The sequence below is a fragment of the Camelus ferus genome, chromosome 11 (genome assembly GCF_009834535.1).
Source record: "Camelus ferus isolate YT-003-E chromosome 11, BCGSAC_Cfer_1.0, whole genome shotgun sequence".
NCBI classification, from domain to species: domain Eukaryota; kingdom Metazoa; phylum Chordata; class Mammalia; order Artiodactyla; family Camelidae; genus Camelus; species Camelus ferus.
The window spans coordinates 41,930,287-41,951,349 of NC_045706.1; the positions used below are offsets into that span (position 1 = coordinate 41,930,287).

Below are 21,063 nucleotides of genomic sequence, written 5' to 3' on the forward strand. Positions count from 1 at the left end.
TAATAACACTGCAGAGAAAGATTTTCTATAGTAAAACCATGTAAATGTTATAGATTCTGATTTGTATTCTCAATAAAATTCAAGATTGGATTTAATGAAACAAAAAATGAAAGATTAGATAAGATAATAAACTAGTACATAAAGAGATAATTAATATATAAAGAGACCTAATTGTGAACAGGAGAGAATATAAGAAAATTTATAATGCCATACCAATTCTGAAACTTTTATGATAAAGAATGGAAGCCACACTGAAGGAAAAAATCAGAGATATGGAGAAAACACTTAGTTTTTTTGTTCAGAATATAAAAGAAAAGGCAGAGGTGAAAACAGAAGATAACATATACCTGGAGGTCAGAAACAGATCCACCTAAACAAAAGATACACTTAAACCAAATTTACTCAAAAAGATTTAAAGTAAAAAATAAAATGCAGAGATGAACAAAGATATACCATACACATGCAAATAGAAATAAATCAGGATACAAATTATTTTGTATAATTAATACATTACATATATTAAGGTAAAAATGGTTATTTTTAATTGAAAAGGCTATAATGCCCAATGAAGTTATAAACACACACAGACACACACACACACACACACACACACACACACAGTGGCATCAAGATACAGAAAGCAAAAAGGAGAAATTAGCTGAAGCATTGGTAGAAGGGCACTTCAAGTAGGCAAAAATAAATAAAGGTGGGGAGGGTCTGAGTGTTTTTCCTTTTATGGATCATGCATTTGCTTTAAGTCTAAGAACTTTTTGCTTAGTCTAGATCCCAAAGACTTTCTTCTGGTTTTTTTTTTTTCCTAAAAGTTTAATGGTTTTGTGTTTTACATTTAAGTTTTCAGATCAATTTTGAGCTGATTTTTGTATAAGGTGTGTGGTTTAGGTTAAGGCTCATTTTTTGCTTTTTTAAGATAAAATAAGATTTCAATTTTTGCCCATCAAAACTCTTGGATATTTTATTTTACTTTAGTATAGTCAATTTAAAATGTGTTAATTTCTGGTGTACAGTATAGTGATTCAATTTTACATATATACATATATTCCTTTTCATGTTCTTTTTCATTATAGGCTATTACAAGATATTAGATATAGTTCCCTGTGCAATATAGTAGGACCTTGTTGTTTATCTATTTTATACATAGACATTTTAAATAGTAATACATGGAATTAATAAAAGTACAAAAAATACACATTCTAAAACTGTAGTTGGGAATACAAATTGATGAAAACAAATGTGATTCAATGTTTGCAGTTCTTGGGATTTATCCAAAGATAAAAAAATCATAGATATGCATAAAATTTACATAGAATAGTGTTGATTGAAGTATTATTACAGGAAAACACTGGATAAATCTGTATATTTGGTATTAGGATGACTGATTAATAGAATACAATATACCAGTATTAAAATTATATATCATAGGAAATTGTTCACAGTATAGTAAGTGAAAAACAGATTATAAAACAATATACTGCAGTATGTTAACAGTATAGAGATTACAAGAGATTTTTATTGTTTTGTTTTTTCCTAAAAGTTCCAACAATATTCAGTGTTACTACTGAGAGTATTTTGTTTTGGGAGTTTATTGTGAATAAAGTGGAGAACAGTTTCAGATTTTGTTATAGTTACTATTTTGAGTTTTATTACTGTCTTAATTAGTTTTTCTTTAATGACTTTAAAAGTATTGCAGCATTTTAATGTTTTATGAAAAGTATTTTTACCACAGCAGACTGTATCTCTTATTTTATAATGAAAATTATTAATATATGTATTTAACATATATATACAATTTTCATTGTAAAATAAGCCCTCCTGTTTGTACTATATGGTAGCTGATTTTTTTATCATTAAAACTTTAGGAAGAAAAAAAGATATGATAAGAGAAAATTTTTCCTGATTGCTGCTTTTAAGGGAAGTGAAACCTAACACTTGTAATTTTTTTTTAGAAGGACAGCCTAAGGCCCATTTTTAAAACTAACTACCTTTATTACCTAATACTCTTTCTTTTATGTCATTTAAACTGAGTTATTTATGCCCTTTTAACTACTGTAACTATGATTTTAGATTATCTTCTAGGGAAGATAATATGAGGAAGAAAAATTACTCATTTTTACAAAATTTGTGGGGCCAAGGGACAATGATACAAAAATTTTGCTACAAACAGGTTCTCAATAAATAGAAACATGTTATGTTGCAATTTTTGTCAGAGTACATCTGTTTATTAGGTAGTTTACATTTTTAATCTTAATTCAGACAAAACTATTTTTGGATTAATCATTTTGGGGGAGACACTTCATGAGGTAATTCATGAGGAAATCTTGATAACCAAGTAATTTTTTTCCTCTGATATATCTTTCAAAAAGGTAAATATAAAGACATCTCAGGTTGTAAGGAATTTAAGGATTTTGATAGGTAAATAAATCTCTGAACAAAGCAATTAAAAAGAAAAAATATTGTATCATTATATATGTGTGTATTATATATTCACACAGATGAATGCACTGTGTGAATACATACATACACATATGTATGTATTCACATATATACATACATGCATATATAATGAAACATACATATATAATGAGATGAAAAGATTATGTTGCATGATTTCTATTCTGAAATATGGCCCTAAAATAAAAGAATAAGGATTATAAAGAAAATACAGTTGCTTAATGCTTTTTCTATTGTTTCCATTTAGAATGCCATGTCCTCAGCTCTTTCACTACTGTCTTCAACTGTTAAAATTCTGCCTCTCCCACAGCATTGTGATTATAGTTAATTAACAATACTGTATTATGTACTTCAGAGTTGCTAAGAAACTGGATCTTAAGTATTCTCACCACAGAAAGGAAATGATAATTGTGGGACAAGATGGTGCTATTAGCTAACTTTGTGGTGGCAACCATATTGCAGTTTATAAATTTTATTAACATATATGTATCACAGTCAACACAGTTATACAATCAAGATAGTTAACATTTCCATCACTCCTCAAGAGGTGGAATTTTCAAATTCCCAATTTATTCCTTCCCATCTTCTTTACCCCCTGGTATCCATAAGTTTGTTTTCTATGTCTGTGAGTCTGTTTCTGTTTTGTAGATAAGTTTGTTTGTGTCTTTTTTTTTTTTTTTAGATTCTACATATAAGCAGTATCATATGGCATTTTTCTTCATCTTTCTGGCTTCACTTAGAATGATGATTTCCAGATCCATCCATGTTGCTGCAGGTGGCATTATTTTATTCTTTTTTATGACTGAGTAGTATTCCATTGTACATATATACCACAGCTTCTTTATCCAGTCATCTGTTGATGGATATTTGGGTTGTTTCCATGTCTTGGCTATTGTAAATAGTGCTGCTGTGAACACTGGAGTGCATGTGTCTTTTTGAATTATATTTTTCTCTGGGTATATGCCCAGGATTGGGATTGCTGGATCATATGGTAAGTCTATTTTTAGTTGTTTAAGGAACCTCCATATTGTCTTCTGTAGTGGCTGCAACAGTTTACATTCCTACCCACAGTGTAGGAGGGTTCCTTTTTTTCCCATATCCTCTCCAGCATTTATCATTTGTAGCCTTTTTAATGATGGCCATTCTGACTGGTGTGAAGTGATATCTCATTGTAGTTTTGACTTGCATTTCTCAAACAATTAGTGATGTTGAGCATCTTTTAATGTGCTTGTTGGCCATCTGTCTTCTTTGGAGAGATGTCTATTTAGGTCTTCTGCCCATTTTTTGATTGGATTGCTTGTTTTTTGATATTAAGGTGTATGAACTGTTTGTATATTTTGGAAATTAGTCTCTTGTTGGTCACATCATTGGCAACTATTTTCTCCCATTCTGTAGGTTGTCTTTTCATTTTGTTGATGGTATCCTTAGTTGTACAAAAGCTTTCAAGTTTAATTAGATCCCCCCATTTTTTTTTTTTTTTTTTGCTTTTATTTTCATTACTTCAGGAGCTGGTTCAAAAAATATATTGCTGTGACTTTTGTCCAAGAGTGTTCTGCCTATGTTTTCCTCTAGTTTTATAGTATCTGGTCTTATATTTAAATCTTTAATCCATTTTGAGTTTATTTTTGTATATGGTGTTAGAGAATGTTCTAATTTCAGTCTAACTTCCAGTTTTCCTAGCAACACTTACTGAACAGACTGTCTTTTATCCATTGTATATTCTTGCCTCCTTTGTCATAGATTAATTGACCATACATGCATGGGTTTATTTCTGGACTTTCTATCCTGTGCCACTTACAGCTGTGTCTGTTTTTTGTGCTAGTACCATACTGTTTTGATAACTGTAGCTTTGTAGTATGGTCTGAAGTGAGGGAACATAATTTCCCCAGCTCCATTCTTCTTTTTCAAGATTGTTTTGTCTATTCGGGGTCTTTTGTGTTTCCATACAAATTGTAACATTTTTTGTTCCAGCTCTGTGAAAAATGTCATTGGTAATTTGATAGGGATCGCATTGAATCTGTATATTGCCTTGAGTAGTATGGCCATTTTAGCAATAATGATTCTTCAACCCAAGAACATGATATCTTTCCATTTGTTTGTCATTTTCAACTTCCTTCATCAGTGTCTTATAGTTTTCGGAGTACAGGTCTTTTGCCTCCTTGGGTAGATTTATTCCTAGTATTTTATTCTTTTTGGTGCAATGGTAAATGGGATTGTTCCCTTAATTTCTTTTTCTGCTATTTCATTGTTAGTGTACAGAAATACAACTGATTTCTGTATAGTAATTTTATATCCTGCAACTTTACCAAATTCATTGATGAGTTCTAATAGTTTTCTGGTTCCTTCTTTAGGGTTTTCTGTGTATAGTATCATGTCATCTGCAAAGAAGTTTTACTTCTTCATTTCCAATTTGGATTTCTTTTATTTATTTTTCTTCTCTGATTGCTATGGCTAAAACTTCCAAAACTTTGTTGAATAAAAGTGATGAGAGTGGGCCTCCTTGTCTTGTTCCTGATCTTACAGGAAATGCTTTCAGCTTTTCACCATATGGTATGATGTTAGCTGTGGGTTTGTTATATATGGCCTTTATTATGTTGAGGTATGTTCTATCTATGCCCAATTTCTGGAGAGTTTCTATCATAAATGGACATGGAATTTTATCAAAAGCTTTTTCTGAATCTATTGAGATAATCATGGTTTTTATTCTACAACTTGTTAATGTGGTATATCACATTGGTTGATTTGAGGATATTGAAAAATCCTTGCATCCTTAGGATAAATCCCACTTGATCATGGTGTATGATCCTTCTAATGCACTGTTGGAGTCAATTTGCTAGTATTTTGTTGAGGATTTTTTCATTTATATTCATAAGTGATATTGGCCTGTAATTTTCTTTTTTTGTTATATCCTTGTCTGATTTTGGTATCAGGGTAATGATAGCCTCATAGAATGAGTTTGGAAGTGCTTATTCCCCTGCAATTTCTGGAATAGCTTCAGAAGGATAGGTGTTAAATCTTCCCTAAATGTTTGGTAGAATTCCCTTGTGAAGCCATCTGGTCCTGGACTTTTGTTTGTTGGGAGTTTTTTAAATTAGTAATTCAATTTCAGTACTTGTAATTGTTCTATTCATACTGTCTATTTCTTCCTGGTTCAGTCTTGGAAAATTGGACCTTTCTAAGAAATTGTCCATTTCTTCTACATTATCCTTTTTGTTGGTGTATAGTTGCTCATAGTAGCCTCTTATGATCCCTTGCATTTCTGTGGTGTCGGTTGTAACATCTCCTTTTTCATTTCTGATTTTATTAATTTGGGTTCTCTCTTTTTTCTTGATGAGTTTGACTAAAGGTTTATCAATTTTGTTTATGTTTTCAAAGAACCAGCTTTTACTTTTATTGATCTTTTCTATTGTTTTTTACTCTTTACTTCATTTATTTCTGCTCTAATCTTTATGATTTCTTTTCTTCTGCTAACTTTGGGTTTTGTTTGTTCTTTCTCTAGCTGTTTTAGGTGTGAGGTTAGGTTGTTTACTTGAGATTTTTCTTGTTTCCTGAGGTAGGCTTGTATCCCTATAAACTTACCTCTTAGAATTGCTTTTGCTGCATACCAGAGGTTTTGGATCATTGTGTTTTCATTTTCATTTGTCTTAAAGTATTTTGTGATTTCCTCTTTGATTTCTTCACTGATCCATTAGTTGTTCAGTAGCATATTGTTTAGCCTCCACGTGTTTGCAGTTTTTGCAGTTTTTTTCTTGTAGTTGATTACTAACCTCATAGCATTGTGCATATAAAAGAACATACAGGTCAATAATTACCTTAAATGTAAATGGATTAAACACTCCAACCAAAACACATAAACTAGCTGAAGGGATACAAAAACAAGACCCATATATATGCTGTCTACAAGAGACTGACTTCAGAGCTAGAGACACATGCAAGCTGAAAGTAAGAGGATGGGAAAAGATATTCCATGCAATCGGAAACCAAAAGAAATCTGCAGCAGCAAGACTTATTCCCAACAAAATAGATTTTAAAATAAAGACTGTTACAAGAGACAAAGGAGGGAACTACATAATGCTCAAGGGATCAATCCAAGAAGAGTATATAACAGTTGTAAGTATGTATGCACCCAACATAGGAGCACCTCAACATATAAGGCAATTGTTAACAGACATAAAAGGAGAAATTGACAATAACACAATAATAGTGGGGGACCTTAACAACCTACTTACATCAATGGACAGATCATCGAGATAGAAAATCAATAAGGAAATACAGGCCCTAAATAACACATTAGACCAGATGGACTTAACTGCTATCTATAGAGCATTCCATCTGAAAGCAACAGAATACACATTCTTCTCAAGTGCACATGGAACATTCTCCAGAATAGACAATTGATTTTTGCCAAGAGTGCCAAGGCAACTAAATGAAGAAAAAAAATAATCTTTTAAAATAAACAGTGCTGGAACAACTGCATATCCATATGAAAAAAAAAATGACCCTGGACCCCTACTTCACGCCATATACCATGAAAATTAACTAGGACTGGATCTAAAACTTTAACTATTAAAACTGTAAAGCTCTTAGAAGAAAATTTAGGTGTAAATCTTTGTGACCTTGGCTTAGGCAATGGTCTCTTAGATATGACACCAAAAGTACAAGATAGATGATAAGTGTGAATGAGGATATGGAGAAATTGGAACCCAGTTACACTGCTGGTGGGATTGTGAACTGGTGTAGCCACTTTGGAAAATAGTTTGGCGATTCCTCAGCAAGTTAAACATAAAGTTGCCATATGAACCAGCAGCAATTCCATTCCTAGACATATACTCAAGAGAAGAGAAGAACATATATTCACACAAAAACTTACACATGAATGTTCATAGCCACATTATTTATAATAGCCAAAAAGTAGAAACAATCCAAATGTTGAGCTGATAAGTAAATAAACAAAAGCTGGTGTATCCATACAATGAAATATTATTCAGAAGTGAAAAGAAGAATTTATATAACATGGATGAACCTTGAAAATATTATGTTAAGTGAAAGAAGCCAGTCATGAAGGACCACATATTCTATGATACCATTTAAATGAAATACCCAGTATAGGCAAATCTAGAAACAAGAAATAGATTAGTAATTGCCTAGGGCTGAGGTCAGAGGGGACATGAAGAGGTTGGGGTTGGGGAGTGATGACTCAGGTATGTGGAGTTTCTTTTTGGTATAAAAGAAAAATGTTCTCTGATTCATTGTGTGGAACGTGGATGGATGCATGACTCTGAATCTACTAAAAGCCATTGAAATTTTACACTTTAAATGAATAGTTGTATGGCACATAAATTATATTTCAATAAGTCTGCTTTTTAAAATCTGATCTTTTTTTCCTAAGGCAACTTAAGTTCAGTGAAAGAAGAGCCATATATATGAAATGAATCAGTGTAATTTGGCCATATTTTCAGTTTGCATTTTAATAATTGCTGTTGTTAGAAACGTGCTTTTGAAATGTTTGTTCTGAAAAAGCAACTTTATTTTGGATGGATAAAAAGTGCCACTTACTGGTTCTCCATTCAGTATTACCAACGAGCAGTACAGCTAGAGTTATGAAAATTGTTTGGCACGTAGAAGCACGTAGCTAGAATTACCCTAAAGACGAAGTCTTACTGATAAAGGGAAGCTACCTTTGAAAAGAAAGTACACTTGATCGTATAGATCTGAGGTAGAATTGGCTAGTTATTGAATATGAATGTCAGGTGGATCACTGTTTCACCAGTTTTAAAGACAGAATCATTGTCTTCTGTCATTTATCTCAAAATCTCAGTTAAAAATTGATGCACACAGCATGAAGAGGAAGGAAGTTATATGTAAACTGATACTCTATACTAGTTTTTCCCAAGAAAGCTGCATGAAGGCTAATCTGGGGGGGGGGGGTTGTTAAGGAGTATAAGTAGCTTGAAAATGAGGGTTCTTGATAAACAAATTGTTTCTAGGTTTGAGCTTTATATTGTTCTGAATGGCAAATTATGATGTGAGCAAAAGTTACCACATTTCAATAAAGGTAAATTTTTTCTCAAGTTTTAATAATTAGAAGAGAAACTGTATAAAACAAAGTATTATATTCTAGAAAATAATTATTTGTAACTTTAAGGTTGAATAAAATAATAATAGAAGTTGAAATGACAAAATATATTATTTTAGTGTCTGTATTGAAGTTGTATTTTCATTAAATTGGATCAAATGCAAAATAGCTTTTTTTCTTAAGAAACAATTTTTCACTCAGTTGTTGTAAAATTACATGGACAGTCATAATGCATATGATTTCTACAGAAATTTCTGCTCTTAAGAGTCCAGAAAAATTTTCATTAATGTTGCTTAAAGATATATTAAAGATATAAATAAAGATATCCTGACTACAGTCAGAATAATAGGTTAAAATCTGAGCTTTTCTAAATAGAACAAAAATCACTATTTGCATATTTTTTGCCTTCCCTTTCCCAAGGCCATTAACAGGATGCCACTTGGTTTCTTCCTTTCACTTTCCTTATGAAAGACTTCAGGCCAGAAGCAATTTGGGGATTCTGTGAGGCCAGGTGGAAGGAGGAAGAAGATGAAGGAGTAATTTTTCTGGGAGTTTTATGGAGTGGGGGAAACTGGGATATGATAGAAGCACGTAAGAGAAGAAAGAAGGATTTTTAAAAGTATTATTCAAGAAATGACAATAAAGAACTTTCGTTATTTTGAAATTATTTTTTGATTGTCATACAGTTTCTCTGGCCACAACACAGCTTGGGATGAGACAATATGGGTCAAAGATTTAATAAGACTGGGAATTGTCAAAAGTTTTCTATCAGTAATTGAGATGGGAGCTTAGGGGTGGAGAGCGCAGTCTAATCTGGAAATGGAAGGTATTGCCACAGGTGACATTCATTATTGTTGCTTTTAGTTTTTGTTGATCAAGATTTGCTATTTTATTCTATGTAGGAACAAGCTATGTGGCTGATTTATGACCTACCATTTTTATCATGAATAACAATGACATTTATTGAATTTTATGTTGGTTTGGGGGCGGAGGTGGGAAGGGAACATAGGAAGGAGAAGTGGAGTAACATTTGGTCCAGTATGCCTTCCTTATATATGAAACAAACGTGGCAAGTCTATATTTTCTCTTTTTGTCTTGTCATTTGTCATATTCTGCTCTGTAATGTTAGCCAAAGTGAAAGCATTTTCTCTATCTTGTGGATTGTTTTCCTGCAGGTAACAAATCACAGGACAGTGGCATAGCAGAGATGGAAGAACTTCCGGTACCACATAACATCAAAATAAGCAACATTACATGTGACTCATTCAAGATTTCATGGGAAATGGATGCAAAATCAAAGGATCGTATTACACACTATTTCATTGACCTTAATAAGAAGGAGAACAAGAACTCCAATAAATTTAAACACAAGGTAAAATCCTAACACATCCTTACATTCATTTGTGTCTTGAAACTTTCTAAATATGATGACATTTTGACAGAAGGAATAATGTTGTATTAATTACTTATGACACTGGGAAGAAACTCTATTCCTCTAAGAAATTTTTGTTAGAAAATGAAATGCCAAGTATATTGCTAAAATAGTTTTTTCCAGAAAACGTGAAACTTTGAGTTTCATACAGAAAATGAACATGTGTTAAAGATTTTATTTAACTCACTAATGAGGTAACTGATGTGGTATTACAACCAATTCAAAGGATGATCCAAAAAAAGGCACCTTTATGGATCAGGACATTGAAATAAATGTAGAAGTGGAGGCAAAGCCGGTCTGGGGTGGGGTAAGGGGCAAGAGCAGGAGGGGAGGGTTGTACTTCCACTGGACAAAGTTGACTTGCATGTATTTAGACAAGAATAACTGAATTGTTATCAGTTGTCTACAAATCACAGAGTTGTAAAAATAGAACCAGAAGGAGGTAGGCAGAAGTGTGCTACAGACGATTCATAGTTTTCCACTGAAGCACATGTTTTCATATAATAACTGCCAAAAGAAGAATGTGATGCAGCTTACAAACTTTAGGATATTTGTGAAAATACTTTAGGGCTGAAAATTGTTCTATGTAGTCAATTTTATTTTATGGTTTGAGAATAAAAATTAACCTTTAGGTATTTTAGACATGTAGCAATTCTGGTGTTCATTCTCTTACCTGCCTGCTTACCACATCTTTTCTGACAGGCATCCCCCTTCAGAAGTAGCTACAGAAAGGATAATAGTTACCTGGTTTAAGAATTCTTTGTGTTTCAGTATTTTCACTGATGATGAAAACTGACCTTTTTTTTTTTTTTAATATTGATACTAAATTTTAACTTGGCAAATCTTTTGGAAGAATTGTCTTGTCTGGAAGCTATACATTGTAGTAGATGTGTAATTATACTACTAATGGTAAATGAGGCTTATCCATCCAGATAAGTGCGAAAGAACAAGATTGGCAAGTCGTTATTTTCCCCATGTTTCTATTGTAATTGTTCTTCCTGGTCTTGCATATTCTCTTTGCTGACATTTGCCTTCTTGAAGTAGTTTTGAAATATTTAGCATTAAATGATGAGGGGTCAAATCAAGATTTGATCCTCTGTCTTCATTCCACACTTAGAATATCATATCTTAGGAAGTACAGTGAATATTCAACTAGCAGGTTTAACTACCTTATTAATCATTGTTCAGAAATGTCTAAACTTTTCTGTGACACATAGACTCCATACTTGAATACAAGTAAAGCAAATGTCACCTCATTTGTATGTAAAACTGATCATTTACTTTTAAAATGTTCTGTCCCCTCACATATTTTTAATAATGGGCTACTCGTATAAAATTATTGTATAGTATAAGTTAAACAAATATAATATTTTAAAATACTAAATCTGTTGAATTTTTATTTGTTTTTGTTTGTGTTGCTTTATCATTTAATATTATAATACTGCATTTTAAGGAGCATATTAAGGAGTGTACGGAGAAGAATATTATACTGGAAATGGATCCAAGTACATTTATGTCATTAGCTAGCCTGTCTCTTGATCAAATTGGGCCTTAATTTTTATACCTGGAAAATTAGAGATTTGAATCTAATAATTGCTAAATATCTCTAAACAGAAAACTTGTCATCAGCCAGGACTTTAATAAGTTCTTCCATATTATTTACAATTGATTCAAGTTATACTGCTGAATTTGTTTATTTCCTTTCTCCCTTCCTTCTCCTCTCCTCTCTTTCTTCTTTCCTTCCAACTTCCCTTTCTTCCTTTCTTAGGATGTTCCAACAAAACTGGTGGCAAAAGCTGTTCCCTTGCCGATGACTGTCCGTGGACACTGGTTTTTGAGCCCAAGAACTGAGTATACAGTAGCAGTGCAGACTGCCTCAAAACAGGTTGATGGTGATTATGTTGTGTCTGAATGGAGTGAAATTATAGAATTCTGCACAGCAGGTAAGAGAACCGGGTACAAATACAGGGGAAAAAACTTATTTAATAGTTCCTGGAAAGCTAATTATAGAAAATATATTTTTTGTAATTATGAAGTGATACATCTTGCATTGGTCATTTTTGCATTGCCACTAGCATTGTGACAGAGGGAGCTGAGGTTCTCAGCAAAAACTAGGTAATGGCATTAAATTACTTCTGTGCTACATGCACAGTTTGATTTTTCAAAATGAAAGCTCTGCAAATAAAAATTGATGCAGCTTAAAAATATACTCAGCATATTTTGAGATTTATTTTGAGAGAGAGCTTTATTTTTCTTCCTTTATTTTTTTTTAATTTCTTATTTTACAACTCTTAAAGAAGCCAGGAGCATCCTTTCTCTAAGGGAGGTGGAGGCTGATCTCAATGACTAGCAGAAATGTCATTGGATTTTTCACTTGAATGCTGAAAATCTCTAAGCTAAAGTCGTGTGTGTGTGTGTGTGTGTGTGTGTGTCTGTGTCTGTCTTTGCTTAATTAGAAAATATCTCAGCCATTTAGCACTGGGATATCTGATGTGGAGAATCCATCCCCTTAGATCATGAACTGTACCTTAATAATAGACTGGTTTGTAAATGTTACCATTCATCTTATTCATTTATCTATTTGTTTATTTATTCAATCAAGAAACAATTATTTATTGAGCACTTAAGTAGGTGGTGAAGGGCAAAAATATATCTCTATTTTAACACATCTGTCATCCTCTCCTTTTGTCTCTGAGAAGGGGCTTTGTTTCCTCTTTGTCTAGGTAATTGTATTCTCTATAAAATTGTAGAGAGAGGCTGAGTGTTTCAACACAAAGGAGCTTGTGGAAAAAGTCTTTAAAACAATTTGCCTCACCTATTGCAGGTTGCTTGGCAACTTTCCCCAGCTGAGACATCCTTCAGATAAATCAGCTTTTCTTCCCCCATAGCCTCACACTTGCATTTTTTTTAGACTCAGTATGTGCTTAGTTACTGCTGTATCTCTCCTTAAGATGCCATTGATTATAATAAGAGCCACCATTTTATGTATCACTAAGAAAAAACACTGCCAATTAAACTGCGAAACAGTGTTTTGTTACAACGTTTATTGTCAGACTCATGTCAAAGATGCTAAAATGTGAAAAAATACATTTTAAAATGAAATATGGCATACATCATAGTCCAGTAAGCAGTAACCACATAGCTAAAGATTTCAATATTATATAGTGTGTAAAGAATTCTTACTGATTTGACTTTTACCTGTATTTGTGTCATACTAAAATTAATATATCCTTTCAACTGTTTCCTGAATTAAAATTCCTCCTTGGAATCTACCTCATGTTTACTCTTATTTACACGTTTCCATTTACTTTTATTGCATCCTACCAGGGAGGTTTAATCTAAGTAAGACACAGTTAAACAGTATCTTTTGACACTGTTTTAATACATAGTATTTTCCCTAGGACTGCACCAAACAATACCATAGTTGTTTATTCATTTTAAAAAGCTATAATTTACCTGCTAAAACCCGATTTGACAATAGGGAAAGGTGTGAAATATTACTTCTTCTTTAACATAAAGAAGCCCTCTGGCATTTTCAGTTCAGAAATAACTATATACATACACACATATACACATATTCACTGTCCTATATATAACTACATTAGTACATCTTTTATTTCTACGTCTGTCAAGAAAAACCTTGTTGTCTTACTTTTCTTCAGAGTGATCTCCCTATTGCTCTTTTATTCAGATGCATCCTATAACTCTAAGGAAATTATAGGATAAATAAATAAGGAAAATGCCAGCTTTTAAATGTGCCACAATATTTTTATGAATTATTTTGCATTTTTATTTTTAGATCTTATTAAATCTAATGGGAGCTTAAGCAGTTCAAAGCTTGTTATTTCAGTTTATCAAAATAATTCATAGCTTATTTTGCATAAACTTTATCCATAACCTCGACTCTGCACATTTTGAGAAAGCTATTTTATACAAAATGCCTTTCAATCTAGACATATAATTCACTCATAATTTATTGGGCATGATTGTGCTATGCACTGTGTAGAGTACTGGAAATAAAACAGAATGCCACTGACTAATTTCTAGTCTAGTCCATGACAGAGATAAAACCCTGTAAGTCATAGTTGTCTGTATATTTACCTCTTCCCTTAGACAGTGAATTCTTTGAGAGGAAGAAAAATATTTTTTTCTTTTAACTTGATCATTTAATTTTGCATGATGCCTTGTACATCATATGTTCTAACCTAAATGTTTGTTGAGCCAGTAAAGCAGTGAGTAAACAAAGTATGCTGCCATGAGTAGTTCAACTAGGTTTCTCTTGTTTGGAAAGTCTTAAAATCTTTATAGACCAAAATTTTTGCCTAGATTGTAGTACAAGAGTTTGGCAACAATCCTCAGTTTTCGAAACAAAAAGTTGGTGAAAAGATCAGATTAGTTTGAGAGATGCTTTAGACTTTCATGAGTCTTGTGTATTCAAGAACTACCAATCAGGAGCCAGAGATCTAGTCTCTAAGTTACAAGCTTTATGGACATTTGGCAAATTAAACTGTGACAAGCCTCCATCTCTGCATCAATAAGATGGTCATACTTAATTTACCTTGCCAACTCCAAAGATTTAGGGAGTAAATTAAGTGACCATTTTTACTGTTACTCCTTTAAATTCCATCTGCTACTGATTGCAGGTTACAATAAATCTTTTATTTGGTTTATCAGTTGATTAAAGAAAGGCTAGTATGGTGCTGATTGACATTACTTGGGCTATGCAGAATCTGCATTCCTTATTTAACATTTTGGTTTCAGGATCTTTAATTTCAGTGAATGAAAAAAAATGCAAGGGTATTCTAAAAAGCAACCATAAACCATAGCAAACACTTTTGCAGAAAGAAAAAAAAATATGCCTCACAAAGATAATGTTTTCCTGTTTAAGTGTAATTTCCTATTCACTAAGATGAATTTCCTGAAAGTAAATTTTAATAGTGTACAATGTAATAAGCCTGTAGTTGATGCTTTTGATAAATGTATTTTTAATAAGACTTTTTTTGGTTATTTTCAGACTATTCAAAAGTTCATCTAACACAGCTGTTGGAGAAGGCCGAAGTGATTGCAGGACGGATGCTTAAATTTTCTGTTTTTTATCGTAACCAGCACAAAGAATACTTTGACTATATTCGGTAAGGATCAAAATATGTACACTGATTTGCTTTACTAAGTGCCATTCCAAATTCCTAGCTCAGGTTTCCCCTGAGTCTGCTTCTGTGAAACAGCAATTTCATCTTTCTTCTCAAAACAGTTGATTATACTCTGACTTTTATTTCCCAGAAATAATTAAGTAGAAAAAGTCAGATTGTGGGATGTTTTTTCCACATCACTTAGATTCCTTTCCACAATCATTTGTAATACCAGTTGCTATCAATTTGAGTGGAAGATCTTAAACCTCCAGGGTTAAGACTGATGAGCATTTCATATACAGTTACACACTCCCCTAATTCCCAATAAGTCAGTGCCTTCTGTCTCATACAAACTACTAAATTTTCTCCTTTTCTTATGGGTTTCTGAAAATGAGAGAATAAAAGGGTGACCCTTTAATAAAATACTGTGGTGAATCAGGTGAGATTTTCAGGCTTATGCCTACACAGAAATCTCTCAGCCATTATCTTGGGTTAATTATTCATGAGGAAAATCTGTTTACTTTTGAATTCTAGTGTTTATCTAGTATTTCTAAGATATCTTATGTTTATCCCTGGAAGCAGTTTCCAAGAATTCAAAAGAATTTCACACTACAAGTAGTTTTAATACTTACAGCCGTTTAATATTTATAGGAAGTTTCAGGAGAGTGTTTTAAAGTGAGACTGAAGCTTTTAAATTGATAAATGCTATATAGGTTCTAAAACTTCTACATGGTAACCCCTGTAAATTGTCATTTTAAACGCTTTAGTCTCACTTTAAAACTCAAGTATTCTTGACGGGATTGTATATGAAAAAAATTTAGGAAGTTTTGTTATTTTTTGTTTAACTCTAGTTTTTCTTAAATCAAAATTGTAGTTCCAGATCTAAATAAGCTGCAAGCTGTGGAAATGCAAAGGGAATCACAGAGAAATGAATTTAGGCATGTGTGTTCTTCAAATTGAGTACTTTGTAATATCATATATTTTTATATTTTTTATTGTGAAAATTTTTCCTGCCTTCTGTTGGAATATCCTATACAGAGTTTAGTCCATAATTTGCTTAGCTATAAAATTATTTACCTGAGTCTATATAGTTCATGGCAGATGCCATTCATCTAATTTAGAGAATATGAACTGGGAGATGCAACACAAACTACACCTGTTGATGTTGAATAGGGATGACCATACATACTTGGTAAGAAAGGCATTTCTTTATATTTGTTAAGCATAAAATGAGAAATAAAAGATCCACTGTTGCTATTTTCTTTAATAATACATTAATAGGATAAATCATCTTTGGTACTAGGCTGATTGCTGGACTATTGCCAGCATTTGCTGTAGATGGCCACTAGAGGTCACCAGTTCTCTGATTTTTCTCTGTCCTCTGGGAATTGGCCTTCTGTTTCCAGGTCCTTGCATACTCTAGAATTTGTTCCATTTGTTTTCAGAGATCCTTCCAAGAAGAAAAAAGATAGAGAGCATGGAAAATGGAAAAAAATATTGTATATATGATTGATTCCAATATATTAGTATGAAAGGTGTATTTACTAACAAGGAAATTTACCTCTTGGATTTTCCACGATAGTTGTAAAATCCATGTAAATTATATTTTGATGCAGTATATGTACATATATTTACACACACACATATACACACTTGCCAAAGCATGGGTACAATTTTTCAACGTTGGTTTTTTAAAAAGCTGTATTAACTGAAGCTACGTTAGCATCAGTGAATCCTATCCTTTTAAGTAATGCACTCTGTAATCAGTGCACACTTTATCAGGATTAATTTAAAATGTCATATTGTTATTCACAGTGCTTGAATAGAAAGGAACCTTTCACTTAGCTGACACACTTTCCAAATCATTGAGTTATGCAAAAACCCTAGATAAATTGACTCAGTTCACATGGGATGAACTCATTTTGGTATCTTCCTCTAGAAATGAATTCCTAAATGAATATTGCTTTACCTTACCCCAAATCAAAATACGCTCTCTCTCTTCCTTCAAGTTCACTGCGTAGTCTAACTGTCCTTAAAACACCTGTTTTCTCTTCAGGAATCCACTGAGATGGCAGACACGTATAGGAACTCCAGCGCTTTCTGGTGCTAGATTGTATTTCCTCAAAGATGACGTTTGTCACTGGTGTTAGGGCATTTCTCGTAGCCCGAGCGCCTGTTGAGATTTGGTCAAGGCTAGAATTTAGCCACCTATAGGTAATGTCAAAAGATGCATTATCCTTGATCTGATGGTAGGATGGATGAGTACTCAGGCTTTTAATACCAAACAGTTGACGTTCAGGCCTATCACCATTGAACGCTGTACATCAGTAGCTTTACCACAGCTGTACCAAGCAGCGACCATTTGTTTTCTCTTGCAGAGAGCATCATGGGAATGCTATGCAGCCCTCTATCAAGGATAACAGTGGCAGCCATGGTTCTCCCATCAGTGGAAAACTAGAAGGCATCTTCTTCAGCTGCAGCACTGAATTCAATACTGGCAAACCACCCCAGGATTCACCTTATGGAAGATACAGGTTTGAGGTTGCGGCAGAAAAACTTTTTAACCCCAATACTAACTTATACTTTGGGGACTTCTACTGTATGTACACTGCTTATCATTATGTGATTCTTGTTATTGCCCCAGTGGGATCACCAGGAGATGATTTTTGTAAGCAGCGCCTTCCTCAACTGAATTCCAAGGATAATAAATTTTTGACCTGCACAGAAGAAGATGGGATGCTGGTTTACCACCATGCCCAAGATGTCATTTTAGAAGTCATTTACACTGACCCTGTGGATCTTTCTCTAGGCACTGTGGCAGAAATCACTGGTCATCAGCTCATGAGTTTGTCTACTGCAAATGCAAAGAAAGATCCCAGCTGCAAAACCTGTAATATCAGTGTTGGACGCTAATGCCCACTTTTCTTATTCTTAGTCCTTTTCTTCCCTTAGGAGCATTGATCCTCTGTAGTCCATTTTCATCACCAGATGTTTTCCACTGACGCATGCACATGCCGCTATCACCAAAAGCAAACTGCCACTTTTCAAATTTCATTCAGAGCTGTTTTAGTGTTTCCTATTCCCTACCCTTCCCACTACGTTCAATGATGAAATAGCCTCAGTTGTCCTTCTGACACTTTCTTGCCTAGATGCTGCAATGTTTTTATTTTTTCTTTATGCCAAATGTAACGAAACAATTATATAAACTGCTTTAGCAAAATACAAAATAATAGCTTATAAATGGTGTTTAAATATGCACTCATTTTAATCTACTGAACAAATATTGGGATAACTCCAAACCGCATGAAAGGGTGTAATTGCAGCATGAGTTAAATCCTGAAGCTTAGAATTGTCAGCACTTCCAACTTGTTGTTTGACAGTGTTATTTATATTAGCTAACAGGAAACTACTGTGTTTCAACATAATAAATATAATAGAAAAATATTTTATTTGTATTGTTGTATAAAATATTTACAATCTTATAGAATATATAGAGTTACATTTTAATAGCAATTGTATACATGTCATGAAACCATTTCCCTTATCAAAGATGTAGTTTGTAAACCTCAGATAGCTGTGTAATCTGTCCTGTTACAAGTAGATGACTTAATTAAACAAATGTATGAAGGACATTATTCTGATTCAAGTTATAAACCACCAGGTAAATACAGAGAAAACAATAACCCTGTGAAAGTGTGCTTCTGAAAAGTCAATACTCTTCCCATCCAAACTATATGAAAATGTGAATACAAACATGGTTGTTGGTATTAAGAGAAAAATGTTGACCTTTTACTTATTTTTACATAAGCAAAAAGTAATAAACATGTGGTTTGGTACAAAATAATAACAAAACAATATACACTAAAGTTCATGAAGTAAATCAAATACTCTGGCTTCACTTCCAAGGTGTCATAACAAACCATTTTCCAAACCTTTCATTTTATACAGAATGAGGAACAACTACAGCTCATGAGAAAGTTTTTTGACTTTACAAACAGACCTTGGAACATTAAGAAAAACACGTATTCCCAATGGAAAAATAGTTATATAATCTTAGAGTAAACAAAACAATTAGCAATCATAACTGTGATCACATTAATTATATACTACAGACACATCTATCCAAAATACCTATTTTCAAATTTCAATACAATATTTTAATATAAACATCTCTCAGTTATAGACAAAGATAAATGCACAAAGTACATGCTATCAGAATGAACTTTGGTAATCAGAAATGTAAAATTTTAAGTAACATAAAATACTGTGCTATTTTTATATAGAAATAAAAAATTAGCAGTAACACACTCTAGTATATTTTAGGGTGCTTAAAGCCTAGCAGACTTAAGGGACAAGGTAGTAAATTTTTTTTGTCACTTAAAAATCTATTAGAAGTTTCAAATAAATTACATTCTTACTAGCTGTATCCCTTCCTACATGAAATTAAGATTTTTCTTCTTCTTACTGATATTTTAAAGTCATGCTGTTTTCCATATGTCAATATAAGCAACCTTTGGACACTAAATAGACTCTCTCTGACAAGTGACCCATTGAACATGGTGATGCTTTGTGTTATTTAGAGTTGATAAAATAGCTGTTTTCTAACATAATTATACTGAGTTTTCTCCTTGTCCTGGAGAAGGCTGAATTTTATTTTCCAATTGTACTGTTACTTGTATTTCCCCCCCCCCATTTTACTCCCTTCTGTTCTTAAAACAGCTAATACTACCACTAAAGTGCTTCAGTTTTCAGTTGTCAAAAGTACTTAGCAAGAATGGCAGAGGAAGATAAACAACTCTCTCAGGTGAAAGCAATCACAAACATTTTCTGTACCTCAGATAGTTTTGGCCACATCCTGCTTGCTGATGAGGACCTCTAATAGCCTCAGTTTGGCTTTGATGTGCTTGTATTCATAGTACTCATCTGCCATGGGTATCTTATCTTCCTTTTGTGGACTTCTGCAAAAAAAAAAAAAAAATACCATCTATTAGTTCATAAGGAACCAAGTCATTAAAAGTCCTTTTTGAATTCTTAAATGAAAAAAAGGACAGGGTAGCAGTTTGTACTTGATTTCTACATCTTTTTTTTTTCCCTTCCCTTTCATCTTCATTCACTCCCTCATCCATGTGTTACTAGGTCTCAATATAGCAGTACTTTTTGAGAAGCTAAGTATCATAGGTATTTTGCAAATATGATCCAGTGCATAGACATATAATGTTGAGGCAACTGAAAAGGTCTGAGTAAAAAATAAAAAAATCAGCACCTTCAAGGCATTTCTTATCTAGTCATTCTCCCATTACCCACACCACAGTTCCATGCTGTGCAGTGTTTGGTCTTTAGAGTGATGTTAAAAATATCAACCAAAAAATACTACAGAAATTATACTAATAGAAACAACAAATTTATAGTGATAAGAGGAAAACTCAGTATCTACCTTAAAAACATGAAATATTTCTAAGTTTTCTTGTAATTATTGTATCTGTCTCTGCTACTGTATAGAAGAACCACCGAGAATTGAGAATTTCCTTTAAGGAATTTATAAGTCTAAATTGTAGTGATTCCCTTTGCACACTAATTCTACTAAGACTAGGTACATGATGATGCATCTGTTTTTATAAAAATGCATTTTAACTACTACATGTTCTTGACATTTACTTTGAAGAATACTTGGGTAACACCTGGAGTTCAAACTATTTGCCTTCCCACAAAAATACACTGATTGCCAGGATATGTTTTCTAAAGGACAATAGCTACTTCAGGATCTCAGAAGGGTCTTTTCTCCTTACTTAATAAAGATGGCCAATTGCTTTTAGAATATTCCATCCGTAAGTTTGAAGTACGAAGGGTGGAAAACACACGTGAAGTCTCCACAATTGCTACTGAAAATAAGCACGAGCACTCTCCAATTAGACCACCGGGCAGGCAGCAAGCACGGAACATTCCACCTAGACCCTGTC

At 33.0% G+C, this 21,063-nt stretch overlaps 2 protein-coding genes across 13 annotated transcripts in view; one reads left to right on the forward strand and one right to left on the reverse strand.

The window, feature by feature from the left end:
• PHYHIPL (phytanoyl-CoA 2-hydroxylase interacting protein like) overlaps nt 1-18,550 on the forward strand; it is a 46,529-nt gene extending 27,979 nt beyond the window's left edge. For 2 of the 3 annotated variants that reach the window (XM_032491456.1, XM_032491455.1), the window contains exons 2-5: nt 9,721-9,917; nt 11,746-11,920; nt 14,992-15,109; nt 17,485-18,228. In XM_032491456.1, coding sequence (XP_032347347.1) covers nt 9,753-9,917; nt 11,746-11,920; nt 14,992-15,109; nt 17,485-18,019 — 993 coding nt within the window. In that variant the 5' untranslated portion in view covers nt 9,721-9,752 and the 3' untranslated portion in view covers nt 18,020-18,228. Of the gene's footprint in view, nt 1-9,720; nt 9,918-11,745; nt 11,921-14,991; nt 15,110-17,484 lie in introns of all 3 variants that reach the window. The other variant, XM_032491454.1, reaches the window with a different exon arrangement.
• Nucleotides 1-21,063, reverse strand: part of FAM13C (family with sequence similarity 13 member C) — a 536,869-nt gene that overhangs the window by 405,661 nt on the left and 110,145 nt on the right. For 8 of the 10 annotated variants that reach the window (XM_032491443.1, XM_032491444.1, XM_032491445.1 and 5 more), the window contains one exon: nt 19,940-20,064. In XM_032491443.1, the coding sequence (XP_032347334.1) occupies nt 19,941-20,064 (124 nt within the window). In that variant the 3' untranslated portion in view covers nt 19,940. Of the gene's footprint in view, nt 1-14,982; nt 16,557-18,531; nt 20,065-21,063 lie in introns of those variants that run through there. The other 2 variants (XM_032491447.1, XM_032491446.1) reach the window with 2 other exon arrangements.